This window comes from Gossypium raimondii, chromosome 5, assembly GCF_025698545.1.
Source record: "Gossypium raimondii isolate GPD5lz chromosome 5, ASM2569854v1, whole genome shotgun sequence".
NCBI classification, from domain to species: Eukaryota; Viridiplantae; Streptophyta; class Magnoliopsida; order Malvales; family Malvaceae; genus Gossypium; species Gossypium raimondii.
In genome coordinates this window covers 9,222,854-9,236,074 of record NC_068569.1, presented here as the reverse complement: position 1 = coordinate 9,236,074, position 13,221 = coordinate 9,222,854, and the positions used below count along the sequence as shown (strand labels likewise).

At 30.6% G+C, this 13,221-nt stretch overlaps 2 protein-coding genes across 2 annotated transcripts; both read left to right on the top strand.

Annotated features, from left to right (window-relative positions):
• Nucleotides 1–1,709: 1,709 nt before the first annotated feature.
• Nucleotides 1,710–3,952, top strand: LOC105771134 (12-oxophytodienoate reductase 2-like). The gene is made up of 5 exons (XM_012592537.2): nucleotides 1,710–1,889; nucleotides 2,140–2,280; nucleotides 2,375–2,505; nucleotides 2,866–3,042; nucleotides 3,146–3,952. The coding sequence occupies exons 1-5, from the start codon at nucleotides 1,822–1,824 to the stop codon at nucleotides 3,742–3,744; spliced, it is 1,116 nt and encodes a 371-aa protein (XP_012447991.1). The 5' UTR covers nucleotides 1,710–1,821; the 3' UTR covers nucleotides 3,745–3,952.
• A 3,982-nt stretch (nucleotides 3,953–7,934) lies between these two features.
• Nucleotides 7,935–10,319, top strand: LOC105769044 (12-oxophytodienoate reductase 2-like). The gene is made up of 5 exons (XM_012589422.2): nucleotides 7,935–8,258; nucleotides 8,507–8,647; nucleotides 8,742–8,872; nucleotides 9,236–9,412; nucleotides 9,513–10,319. The coding sequence occupies exons 1-5, from the start codon at nucleotides 8,191–8,193 to the stop codon at nucleotides 10,109–10,111; spliced, it is 1,116 nt and encodes a 371-aa protein (XP_012444876.1). The 5' UTR covers nucleotides 7,935–8,190; the 3' UTR covers nucleotides 10,112–10,319.
• The last annotated feature ends 2,902 nt before the right edge of the window (nucleotides 10,320–13,221 follow it).

The following is a 13,221-nucleotide window of genomic DNA, read 5'->3' as shown; positions in this document are numbered from 1 at the left end:
CCTTGATTTTTTTCATGCTTTGCCACCTCAACCATTCATATGGGTCTATTTTCCCTTTTAGTCCTCCTTTATTTACTATTTAGACTATTTAATCACTTTAACTAATTTTGCACCTTTTTCAATTTAGTTCTTTTTAATTAATTGACTACCAAAACGTTAAAATTTCCTAAAGAAAATTTAATACTACCTTATTGACACTCTGTAAATATTTATAAAAATATTTACAGCTCGATTCATAACACTGAGGTCTCGATACCTCTTTTTCTAAATTAATTAATCTAATAAATCCTTATAACCACAAACTTAGTAATTCAAAAATATTTTAAAAACCTCATTTGGCGGTCTTGAACCACTGTTTCCGACATCATTGAAAATCAGGCTATTACACTAACAGTTATCTCAAGTCTTGTTGGTATCGATCTCCACCGATCAAGGTGCCTCCATTTCATGAACCATATATGGCTCTCCTTGAAGGGCGAGGACAAAACCCTGACACAAGGATAATACGTTCAATTGTTGATGGTTTGAGTCAACTAGCCCAAAGACGACACTTTGAAGACATGACTTATCCTAGAGAAATCGGTTACTCCATCAACACAAAAAATTCATAATAATCAAAATTAAAAAAGAAAACCCTTAAACCTACAAATACAAACTAATATGAACCCAAAGTATTTTTTTAGAAAAAAAATCATATAAACTTAAACTTTAAAATCAATTCAGTGCTACTTCAACTGATTCCATCATCAATTTAGTTTAAAAAATATTACAATTTAAATTTAAGTCGGAATTTAACCATATTTATATTAGTTTGGTAATGAAGTTGAATTGTATGTGATCATAAAAGCAAAGGTGGTCATTGGTGGCTAAGGGATAGGCGGACCACCTCATCAATTGCGTTAGGCTTGCCTATCATAGAATACATACAAAGGATTATTATCATGACGTAAAATTATTTAGTTTAACATTTCTTATGAGCCTCAAGTTATCTCAATTAGTCGACTGTTCATCTTTTCTATTGGATTATATTTTGTTGGTAAAATTATCACAAAACGCTTATATCATATATTTTAAATTACATTTTAGCCCTTGTACTAAAAACGGTGCAAATTAACTTACGGATGTAGCAAAACAACCCTCCATTAAAACTTAGTGTTTATATATAAGGTATAATAATAAATTTAACCATTGACCTTTACAAAGTTATTCAATTTGACCCTTACTCTTTTGTTGGAAGTAAATTAGAAACTTTTTAAACTAATAAGACCAATAGGTCAAAACGGCCTTAGTAACAAATTATAAAAGAATCAATTAAGCCCTTTTAAAATTTAAAATTATTCACAAAATTATAAAATTATAAATAAAATTTACAAAAATTTATAGATTTTTATTAAAAATAATAATACCGATCCAATAAATACGTAGGGGTCAAATTTTTTAAATCTACTATTTAATTTTTTAATTTTTAATTTTTATGATTTTTCAATCAGTTTTAAATTTTAAAAGGGCTTAACTAAATTTTTAAAATTTTGGTAGGGCTTTTTGACCCTTTAGCCTTATTAGTTTATTTTTTTTTAATTTACTTCCAATAATAGAGTCAGAATTAAATTGAATAAATATGTAAAGATTGAAGGTTAAATTTATTAGGTAACTTATATATAAACCCCTCCACCCTTTAGCCTTTCTTCCTGCTTTATTATATATACCCCTCCACCCATTATCCCATTCCATAACTCGGCAAATTTGCATAACCAAAACAAGTGTTTTAACTCCTCCTTACAAGCAGAATCAATTTATACCCATTTATTCAATTTAATTGAAATGGAAGATACCACCATTCAACCTCTTCTCACCCCCTACAAACTTGGCAAATTCAATCTTTCTCATAGGTAATTACCGCAACAAACCCATTTTTCTGATTTCTCAGTAACAGGAGTTTTGCATTCTTCCTAGCTTTTTGGTTCCCATTATATTGTTTGTATAATTTCTGATGCAAAATCTCAACCCTCATTTCCTATTGAATCAGCATATTTTTGTTTAGTTGAAAATCCCAATTCGCGTTACTTTTTTTTTCTGTAAAATATTAATGGCAATCGACCGACTAGCTTCATAATTTTACCTCTCTTTGTCTTGTTTCAGAATTGTATTGGCTCCATTGACTAGACAAAGATCTTACAATAACGTTCCTCAACCACATGCCATTCTATACTATTCCCAGAGAGCTTCCAAAGGAGGTCTTTTGCTGGCTGAGGCTACTGGAGTTTCTGATACAGCTCAAGGGTAATCAATCTCAAAAGGTTGAAATTTTGCTCTCTCTTTTTTCTAAACCTCAAATATCAATTTAATGACACACCCCTTCCCCAAATTAATGAAGGTATCCAGATGTACCTGGTATATGGACGAAAGAGCAAGTTGAGGCCTGGAAACCCATTGTTGATGCTGTTCATGCGAAAGGTGGAATTTTCTTTTGTCAGATTTGGCATGTTGGAAGGGTTTCAAATACAGGTTTCTTCTTCTCTTACAACACCTCCATTTAGTCTTCTCTGTCTGTGACCAAATTCAGTGACATTTACATGAAAATTCAAAAGTGAATGGATGATTAAAAAGTCAATGCACTAATGTCTGAATTCTTATCTCCGATACTTTATTGCTGCATGCTATGATGTAAGGGTTCTAGCCAAATTATATAAAAGGAAAACGTAGGTTTTGAATCCAGATAAATACTACTTTTTGATACCCAAAGTTTGTTTTGTAACTTTATTTCCAGATAGCATGGCCCCACGTGATTCTTTTCTGGTGAATTTTGATATTCATGTGATGGCATTGGGCACCATGTAATGGTTTATTATTTACAAATATTTACAGGTTTTCAGCCAAATGGACAACCTCCAATCTCCTGTACTGATAAGGCGTTGACACCACAACTGCGAGCTAGTGGAGTAGATGTTGCGGACTTCTCACCTCCGAGGCGATTACGGACTGATGAAATTCCCCAGATTGTCAATGATTTCAGAATTGCAGCAAGGAATGCTATTGAAGCTGGTATGTTCTTTTTCCTAGATTCTGAATAAAAAAACTTAAGAGGATGTCTCGGATTCGTTAAAATTATATAAAATGGGTGCTAATTTTGGTGGCTGATTTATAGGTTTTGATGGAGTTGAGATTCATGGAGCTCATGGCTTCCTCATAGAACAGTTTTTGAAAGATCAAGTGAATGATCGGACAGATCAATATGGGGGGTCAATAGAAAACAGAAGCCGGTTTGCCTTAGAGATAGTTGAAGCTGTTGCCAGTGAAATAGGAGCAGATAAAGTCGGAATAAGGCTATCTCCCTATACAGAATACATGGAGTCAGTGGACTCTGATCCACAAGCATTAGGCCTCTACATGGTTGAGGCCTTGAACAAATACGGAATTCTCTACTGCCATATGGTGGAGCCAAGTATTAAAATAGGGATGGAAGTGTGTGAATGTCCTCAAAGTCTTGTGCCAATGAGAAAGGCATTTAATGGCAGTTTCATCGCTGCTGGGGGCTATGGTAGAGATGATGGAAACGATGCTGTGGCTGAGAACCGAGCTGATCTTGTTGCTTACGGTCGATTGTTTTTGGCCAATCCGGATTTGCCAAGGAGATTTGAGCTTGGTGCCCCTCTTAATAAGTATGACAGGAGTAGTTTCTATACATCTGATCCAGTCATTGGTTACACTGATTACCCATTTCTTGAAGATAATGGCAATGCTTAAGTGAAGTTTGGATCTTCTCATTAAAATGTGAAAGCCCAAATAGAAATTACTTAAATCTATTTTCTTCAATTTGGACCGTAGCTGTTGACGACTAAGATGCTTCTGCATCGCATCTTGTACATGGTGAAGCACTGTAGCTTTTCTTCTCTCTAAATAAAACATTGTGGACCGTTATTATTCAATATTAAAATCTAATTTTGTTAGTAAACCTGTGTCAAGATTCCAAATTTGACCATATTTTCTCATTTTTTTCTTAAATAAAGGATAGTTTAGTGAACAAACTGATTAAATAGTCTTAACATCTAATTTAATGATTAACATTTTTTAAGAACGAACAACTTCTTTATTTTGTAGTTAAACTAAAGTTTTGGTAATTTTTTTATTCCACAATATTTTACGATACTTTTATAAGTTATTTTTTAATATTTTGCAGTGTTAGTATATAAAATATTTTTCCTTTCTAATTATGTCATAACATTTTTCTTCCATAATAACCTTATCTTACTAATTAAGATTACAGAGTTTAAAATTTTGATAACTCATCCACATTATTTCACAAGATTTCAACTCGTGGGAGGAACATTCTTGTTTAGACCTCCAGCACCATGAACCAAGGGAGGGAGCTTGGAGGGGAGCGGGACGGGTGGGTAATTTGGGTTAATATTTTTTAAATTATTATATGAGATGGAAATGATGTGTATTAAAAATGAATGTTACAAAAATAAGTCATTAACATAACGGTTAAAGTATTTAACAATTTTGGATTTAATTTTTTTAAATAAATTAAATGATTATTTTGTAACTTTTTGAAGTCGAATGATCTATACAAATGTTTTTAATAATCGAGTGAAAATTAATATGATTTACCTTTAATTTTATTGCTATTCCAAATTAATTAACATTGAGGTCTCGATACTTCTTTTTCAAATTAATTAATCTAATAAATCCTTATGACCACAAACTTTCTAATTCAAAAATCTTTTAAAAACCTCATTTTACTCGTAAATTTTAAATAATAAAATTTATGAGCTCATTTTTCGGATTTGGTGGTCTCGAACCACTGTTTCCTACATCACTGAAAATCGGGCTATTACACTAACAGTTATCTCAAGTCTTGTTGGTATCTATCTCCACCGATCAAGGCGCCTCCATTTCATGAACCATATATGGCTCTCATTGGAGGGTGAGGACAAAACCCTGACATACATTCAATTGTTGATGGTTTGAGTTAGAGGTGATCATGGCCGGGCGGCCCGGCTCAGCCCAACTGCCCGCCCGAAATATGGGAGGATTTGGGTAAAAATGTAGGCCCAAAATATGGGTTTGGGCAAAAAATAGGCTGGGCCTCAGGCAAAAATTTTTTGGCCCGAGACTAGCCTGGCCCAGCCTGAATATAATAAATATATATATTTTAAAAAAATTCTCATTTCCCCTCCCCACTTCCCATTTCCCTAAGCCCTTCCCTCTTTTTTATTTTTATTTTAAAATTTTTAATTTTTATATTTCAAATTTTAAAATTTAATTTTAATTATTAGTATTGTTAAATTTGTTGATATGATATTTTTTGGGCAAGGGTTCTACTCTAAAATAAAAATAAAAATTCTTTTTTTAACTCTTTATAATTTATAAAATTTTAAAATAGTAATGCTAAAATTACACTTTGCCCCTCAAATGATAAAAAAATTAATTTAATCTTTTAAAAATTATAAAAATATAGGCTATTAAAATAATAAAATCATTTTTTTCTATCATAAAAAAAAGGTTGGGCCGGGCTGGGCTCGGGCTTAGTATTTTTGGGCCGGGTCTAAAAAATTAGGCCCATATTTCGGCAGGAGTTGGGCCCGGGCCTAGGAAGCGAGCTACAATTTTTTATGGGCTCAGCTCGAATCCGGCCCAGCCCGGCCCATGATTATCTCTAGTTTGAGTCAACTACCCCAAAGACGACACTTTGAAGACATGACTTATCCTATAAAAATCGGTTCCTCCATCAACACAAAAAAATTCATAATAATCAAAACTAAAAAAAAAACCCTTAAACCTACAAACACAAACTAATATGAACCCAAAGTCTTTTTTTGGAAAAAAAATCATATAAACTTAAACTTTAAAATCAATTCAGTGTTATTTCAACCGATTCGTTCTAAAAATATTACAATTTAAATTTAAGTGGGATCATAAAAGCAAAGGTGGTCATTGGCGGCTAAGGGATGGACTATCTCATCAATGACGTTAGGCTTGCTTATCAATGAAATGACGTAGGGGTCAATTTTTTTTAAATCTTATATTTAATAATTTAATAACTTTTTTATTTTTTATGATTTTTCAATCATTTTTAAATTTTAAAAGAGTTTAACTAGGGCAAATAAATTAATTATAAACTTTAAAAAAATTAGATTACGGTTTAGTGTTTAGGGTTTTAAGGAAAAACAAATAAATTAGGGTTTAGAGTTACTTGAGTAAATTAATTATAAATTTTAAAAATTTAGATTGGGGTTTAGTATTTAGGGTTTTAACAAAAATCAAATAAAACTAGATGTTATTCAATATATATTTTAAACTATTCTAAAAAATAAACTAATAAAATTAAATTTTTAGTAAAAATTAAATTTATTAAAAGAATTTTTAATAATAAATTAAAAATAAAATATATAAAGAATTTTTGTATTTTAAATTTTAAAATAGAAAAGAGTTTTTTATGAAAAACAGAAAAATAGTTAAAAGTTTATATATATATATATATATTAAATTTATCTTTTGCTATAATTTTAAATTTATTATAAATTAAAAATATTAATATAATATAATATGCAAAAAAATACATGAAATTTAATATAATACAATCATATTAATAATAGAATATTTTAGGGATAATAATTCCTTAAGGTCTTAAGATGATGGGTAAATATTTTATTGATTGTTAGTGAATGATTTATAAATAGGTATTAATAACTTTATTTAGTAGAATTTAACATAAATTTTAATATTTTAATATTTAATATATTTTTAAACTATAGATGTTTAAAATCAAAATTAGAAAAAATATAATAATTGTAATTAATATTTAACTATATTTAAATAAAGTTAGACTTAATAAATAATTTATAAATAATTTATAAATTTTTTAAAATTTATAATTAATTTAATTAAGAAACCCTAAACCTTTATTTAATTAATTTTTCCTTAAAACCCTAAAATCTAAAAACTCAAAAACTCCAAAATCCTAACCCTAATTGTAAAAAATCCTAAACCCTAACAAACAGAAAAAGTGCTTCCTCAGGGAAGCGCTTTGTCCACGTGGACACAAAGCGCGCCCTCAAGGAAGCGTTTTCCTGCTTTATCCCCTGATAATGCGATGACGTGGACGCATTTTTGGGAGAAATGGTCCATTTTGGTATTTAATTTAGGACCTGACCCATTTCGGTAATTTTAAAAATAAAGGGGATTTTATTGGTTATTTGCCCTTTTCCTATTTTATTAAAAAAATTTGCTAAGGCTTTTGACCCTTTAACTTTATTAGTTTAAATTTTTTTTAATTTACTTCCAACAAAAGAGTCGGGATTAAATTAAATAAATATGTAAAGATTGAGGGTTAAATTTGTTATCATACCTTATATATAAACTTCAAATTTTAACGGAATGGTCGTTTTGCTACCTCATCTAACGTGCATGGGTTAATTTGTTTATTTTTTCAGTGGAGGGGAAAAAATGCAATTCACAATATAGTACAGGGGGTTTTGTGGGGATACAACGCAATCTACGGTTAAAAATTATTCCTTATACAAAATGTTATACATTGGCAAGTCACATTTAATTGCCTGGTTATTTTATGAGCTATGCAAGTTTTTTTATAGTAAAAATGGATAAAAATTTTTAACAAAAATATCAATTTGTTTTTTCATCTAACATAAAAAAAAATTCTATTTTTAGTAAAAAGAGTAGAACATAATCAGACTATTAATACAAAGGCATGTAATACTTTTATAGAGAATTTAGTAAATTATGAACATATTAATATGCTACTTTGTGTAAAAGTTATTTTCAAATATTATTTTTTGAAATTAATATGTTATTAATATTGTATCCGTGTCTTTTTTTTTTTTTAATATACAGTTTTTTTTTAATATTTATGCAATAAAACCGATGAAATTAAAAATAGATGATTACCACTGGTTTCATTTTGGTTTTAAAGGAAGCAGGGGCGAGGGAGTGTAGCGTTGGTCAACAGGGCTGCGCCTAAAGATGCAAAACCAAAAATGGCAAACTAGAACACACTGCTAACGTACTCTCCCTCGTCATCATCTACATTACCTTTCTTCCCGCTTTATTATATATGCCCCTCCACCCATTATCCCCTTCCTTATCTCGGCAAATTTGCATAACCAAAACAAGTGTTTTAACTCCTTACAAGCAGAATCAATTTATACCCATTTGTTCAATTTAATTGAAATGGAAGATACCACCATTCAACCTCTTCTCACCCCCTACAAACTTGGCAAATTCAATCTTTCTCATAGGTAATTACTGCAACAAACCCTTTTTTCTGATTTCTCAGTAACAGGAGTTTTGCATTCTTCCTAGCTTTTTGGTTCCCATTATATTGTTTGTATAATTTCTGATGCAAAATCTCAACCCTCATTTCCTATTGAATCAGCATAGTTTTGTTTAGCTGAAAATCCCACTTCGCATAACTTTTTTGCTGTAAAATACCAATGGCAATCGATCGACTAGCTTCATAATTTTACCTCTCTTTGTCTTGTTTCAGAATTGTATTGGCTCCATTGACTAGACAAAGATCTTACAATAATGTTCCTCAACCACATGCCATTCTATACTATTCCCAGAGAGCTTCCAAAGGAGGTCTTTTGCTGGCTGAGGCTACTGGAGTTTCTGATACAGCTCAAGGGTAATCAATCTCAAAAAGTTGAAATTTTGCTCTCTTTTTTTTCTAAACCTCAAATATCAATTTAATGACACACCCCTTCCCCAAATTAATGAAGGTATCCAGATGCACCTGGTATATGGACGAAAGAGCAAGTTGAGGCCTGGAAACCCATTGTTGATGCTGTTCATGCGAAAGGTGGAATTTTCTTTTGTCAGATTTGGCATGTTGGAAGGGTTTCAAATACAGGTTTCTTCTTCTTCTCTTACAACACCTCCATTTTGTCTTCTCTGTCTGTGACCAAATTCAGTGACATTTACATGAAAATTCAAAAGTGAATGGATGATTGAAAAATCAATGCACTAATGTCTGAATTCTTATCTCCGATACTTTATTGCTGCATGCTATGATGTAAGGGTTCTAGCCAAATTATATAAAAGGAAAACGTAGGTTTTGAATCCAGATAAATACTACTTTTTGATACCCAAAGTTTGTTTTGTAACTTTATTTCCAGATAGCATGGCCTCACGTGATTCTTTTCTGGTGAATTGTGATATTCATGTGATGGCATTGGGCACCATGTAACGGTTTATTATTTGCAAATGTTTACAGGTTTGCAGCCAAATGGACAAGCTCCAATCTCCTCTACTGATAAGGCGTTGACACCACAACTGCGAGCTAGTGAAGTAGATATTGCGGACTTCTCACCTCCGAGGCGATTACGGACTGATGAAATTCCCCAGATTGTCAATGATTTCAGAATTGCAGCAAGGAATGTTATGGAAGCTGGTATGTTCTTTTTCCTAGATTCTGAATAAAAAACCTTAGAGGATGTCTCGGATTCGCTAAAATTATAAAATGGGTGCTAATTTTGGTGGCTGATTTATAGGTTTTGATGGAGTTGAGATTCATGGAGCTCATGGCTACCTAATAGAACAGTTTTTGAAAGATCAAGTAAATGATCGAACAGATCAATATGGGGGATCATTAGAAAACCGGTGCCGGTTTGCCTTAGAGATAGTCGAAGCTGTTGCCAAAGAAATAGGAGCAGATAAAGTCGGAATAAGGCTATCTCCCTACACAGAATTCATGGAGTCGGTGGACTCTGATCCACAAGCATTAGGCCTCTACATGGTTGAGGCCTTGAACAAATACGGAATTCTCTACTGCCATATGGTGGAGCCAAGAATTAAAATAGGGATGGAGGTGTGTGAAAGTCCTCAAAGTCTTGTGCCAATGAGAAAGGCATTTAATGGCAGTTTCATCGCTGCTGGGGGCTATGGTAGAGATGATGGAAACGATGCTGTGGCTGAGAACCGAGCTGATCTTGTTGCTTACGGTCGATTGTTTTTGGCCAATCCGGATTTGCCAAGGAGATTTGAGCTTGGTGCCCCTCTTAATAAGTATGACAGGAGTAGTTTCTATACATCTGATCCAGTCATTGGTTACACTGATTACCCATTTCTTGAAGATAATGGCAATGCTTAAGTGAAGTTTGGATCTTCTCATTAAAATGTGAAAGCCCAAATAGAAATTACTTGAATCTATTTTCTTCAATTTGGACCGTAGCTGTTGACAACTAAGATGCTCCTGCATCGCATCTTGTACATGGTGAAGCACTGTAGCTTTTCTTCTCTCTAAATAAAACATTGTGGACCGTTATTATTCAATATTAAAATCTAATTTTGTTAGTAAACCTGTGTCAAGATTCCAAATTTGACCATATTTTCTCATTTTTTTCTTAAATAAAGGATAGTTTAGTGAACAAACTGATTAAATAGTCTTAACATCTAATTTAATGATTAACATTTTTTTTAAATCTATCCAACCACACATTAATACTTACGAATTATTGATTTGGAGAGTTGTAGCATTAATAAAATCATATAAGTTTAAATTATAACAAAGTTAATATTATGGTATAAAAATATTTTCAAAATATTTTTTAAACATAATGTTATTTAAATAGAAGATTTTATTTATAGAATTATAAAAAATAAAAAGTATTAACTCTGTTAAACAACAAATTATATTTTTAAATAGTAAATATTAACTCTATTCTAATTTGATTTTATTTGATTAATTTTAATTATACAACGTCTAAATTGATCCATATAATATTAGTAGGACTAATTTGATCAAGTCATTACAATAAAAGGACCTCTCAAGTACATTCACATAAATCAATCAATAGTTTAGTATATTTAGACCATGTAATTTTCACCAAGAAGAAAAATAATATTTTATTGTATTCAAATTGTAGTAATTTTGTTAAAGTATAATCACGGTTGCTTTCATCCATTTATGATTTGAGATCAATGTTATTTGGATCGGGGTAATATTTAGATAAAAACCTTTCTAACAATGACGAGATTTAAACAAGTTCAAATACCCGAGAAAAAAGTATAATTGCGTGACTTCCATTCACTTAATTATTTACTTGAGATATAACAAAAAAAAAAAACTTCAATTGCTCAAATTTCAAATTGTTTATAAAGAGATTTCTGAGAGAAGTATTGTCTTCTAAGTGTCATCCTTTGGGTAGCCAATCAATAATCGAAGGTGTCATCCTTATGTCAAGATTTTGTCATCGCCCTCCATGAAGAGTTATGTATGAGTTAGTAGAGATCACTACCTGACTACCTGCAAAACTCGAGATAGGTGTTAGTATCGGGTGTGTGAATAATTATGCCACTTGAGCAAGGTTTGCACATTAAGGCCTTGATTGGTAGTTCGAGTTACAACACATTCAGGCACTTCCATAGTTATTCACACGCTCAATACTAATAGTCATCTCAAGTCTTGCAAGTATTGATCTCCACCAATTGAGACGCCTCCTTTCATGAATCGTACATGGCTCTCCACGAAGGATAGTAACAAAACCCTGACATGAGGACAACATCTTCAATTGTTTATGGTCTAAGTTAATTGCCCAGAAGACAACACTTTGAAGACAAGACTTCTCTTAAAGGAGTCGATTCTCTGTGAATGAAAAAAAGTTCACAATAATTAAAATTAAAAAAATTCCTTAAACCTGCAAATACAAATTAATATAAACCCAAAACTTTAAAAAAAAATTATATAAACCCAAAATTTAAAATTAATTCAATATTAGTTGAAACGATTTTAAAAAATATTGAATCAATTTAAATTGAAGTAAAAAATTAATTAAAAGAGCAAGAAAAGAGATGGGGACAGTCACGGTGACACACCTTAATACACTTTGGGCAAATTGCATTGAATGATCAATAGTGTGGCAACGCAGTTCAATTATATGTGATCACAAAAGCAAGTATAATATATAAATATTATATATATATATATATATATATATACAAAAGCAAAATTCGAGTAAAACTGAAAAAATTCGGTTAACCGACCGAATTCGGTTAATCGGTCAGTTAACCGAATTTTTTCGGTCGGGGATCGGTTAATTATTTTTTAATTTTTCGATTAACGGTTAATTCGGTTCGAAACTGGTCGGTTAACCGATTTTTTTGGTTTAACTGAAAAAATTAATAAATAAAATTATAATATTTAAATAGGCCCACTATTCACCTAAACCCAATCCAAACCCAAGTATTCAACCCAACCCAACCCAATCATAAAAATTACAAATAATTTAATAAATAAAAATAAAATTCCAAAACTAAAACTAAAACTAAAGTCTAAAAGTCTAAAAATAATTTAATAATGTAGGGATTCAATTTGGGTAATTCGAGTAATTCGGATAATTTGGTTAATTCGGGTAATTCGGGTAATTTGGTTAATTCGGTTAATTTTTAACCAAAAATAAAAAAACATATAATTTTCGGTTAATTCAGTTAACCGACCGAATAAACCGGAAAAATTTCGGTTCGGTTAATTTTTTTAAAAAAATTTCAGTTCAGTTAACGGTTAAAAATTTTAAAAAATAATCTCATGGGCATACCATTTGAGGTTTTTTTTTTTTGTATTATTGGAGTAAAAAAGCCGCATCTTGTTGTCCTCAATTAGTTGACTATTCATATTTTCTGCCGGATTATATTTTGTTGGTAAATGTATCCAAAAACCCTATCAACTATATTTTAGATTGTATATTAGTTCATGTATTGAAAAATAGGAAAATTAATCTATATACGTTACATGATCGAGCAAAATAGTTCATCCGTTAAAATTTAGTGTTTATATATAAGGTATAATAACAAATTTAATCTTTTAAACATTTACAAATTTATTCAATTGACCTCTACCTTTTATTAGAAATAAATTAGAAAATTTTAAAATCAATAAAATCAAAGTGTAAAAATGCCTTAATAACAAATTTTTAAAAATCAATAAACCCTTTTAAAAGTTATATTTATTTAAACAATCATAAAAATTATAAATATATATAATATAAATTTTATTAAATAATAATATTGACCTAAAGGTTATTTTTAAAAATATATATTTTATTTAAAATTTGTATAATTTCTTTTAAAATTTATGATTTTTAATTTTTTTAAATTTGTTATTGAGGCCTTTTCATCCTTTAGCCTTAGTAGTTTAAAAAATTCTAATTTTACTTCCAATAAAAGGGTAAGAATCAAATTGAATAAACGTGTAAAGATTAAATG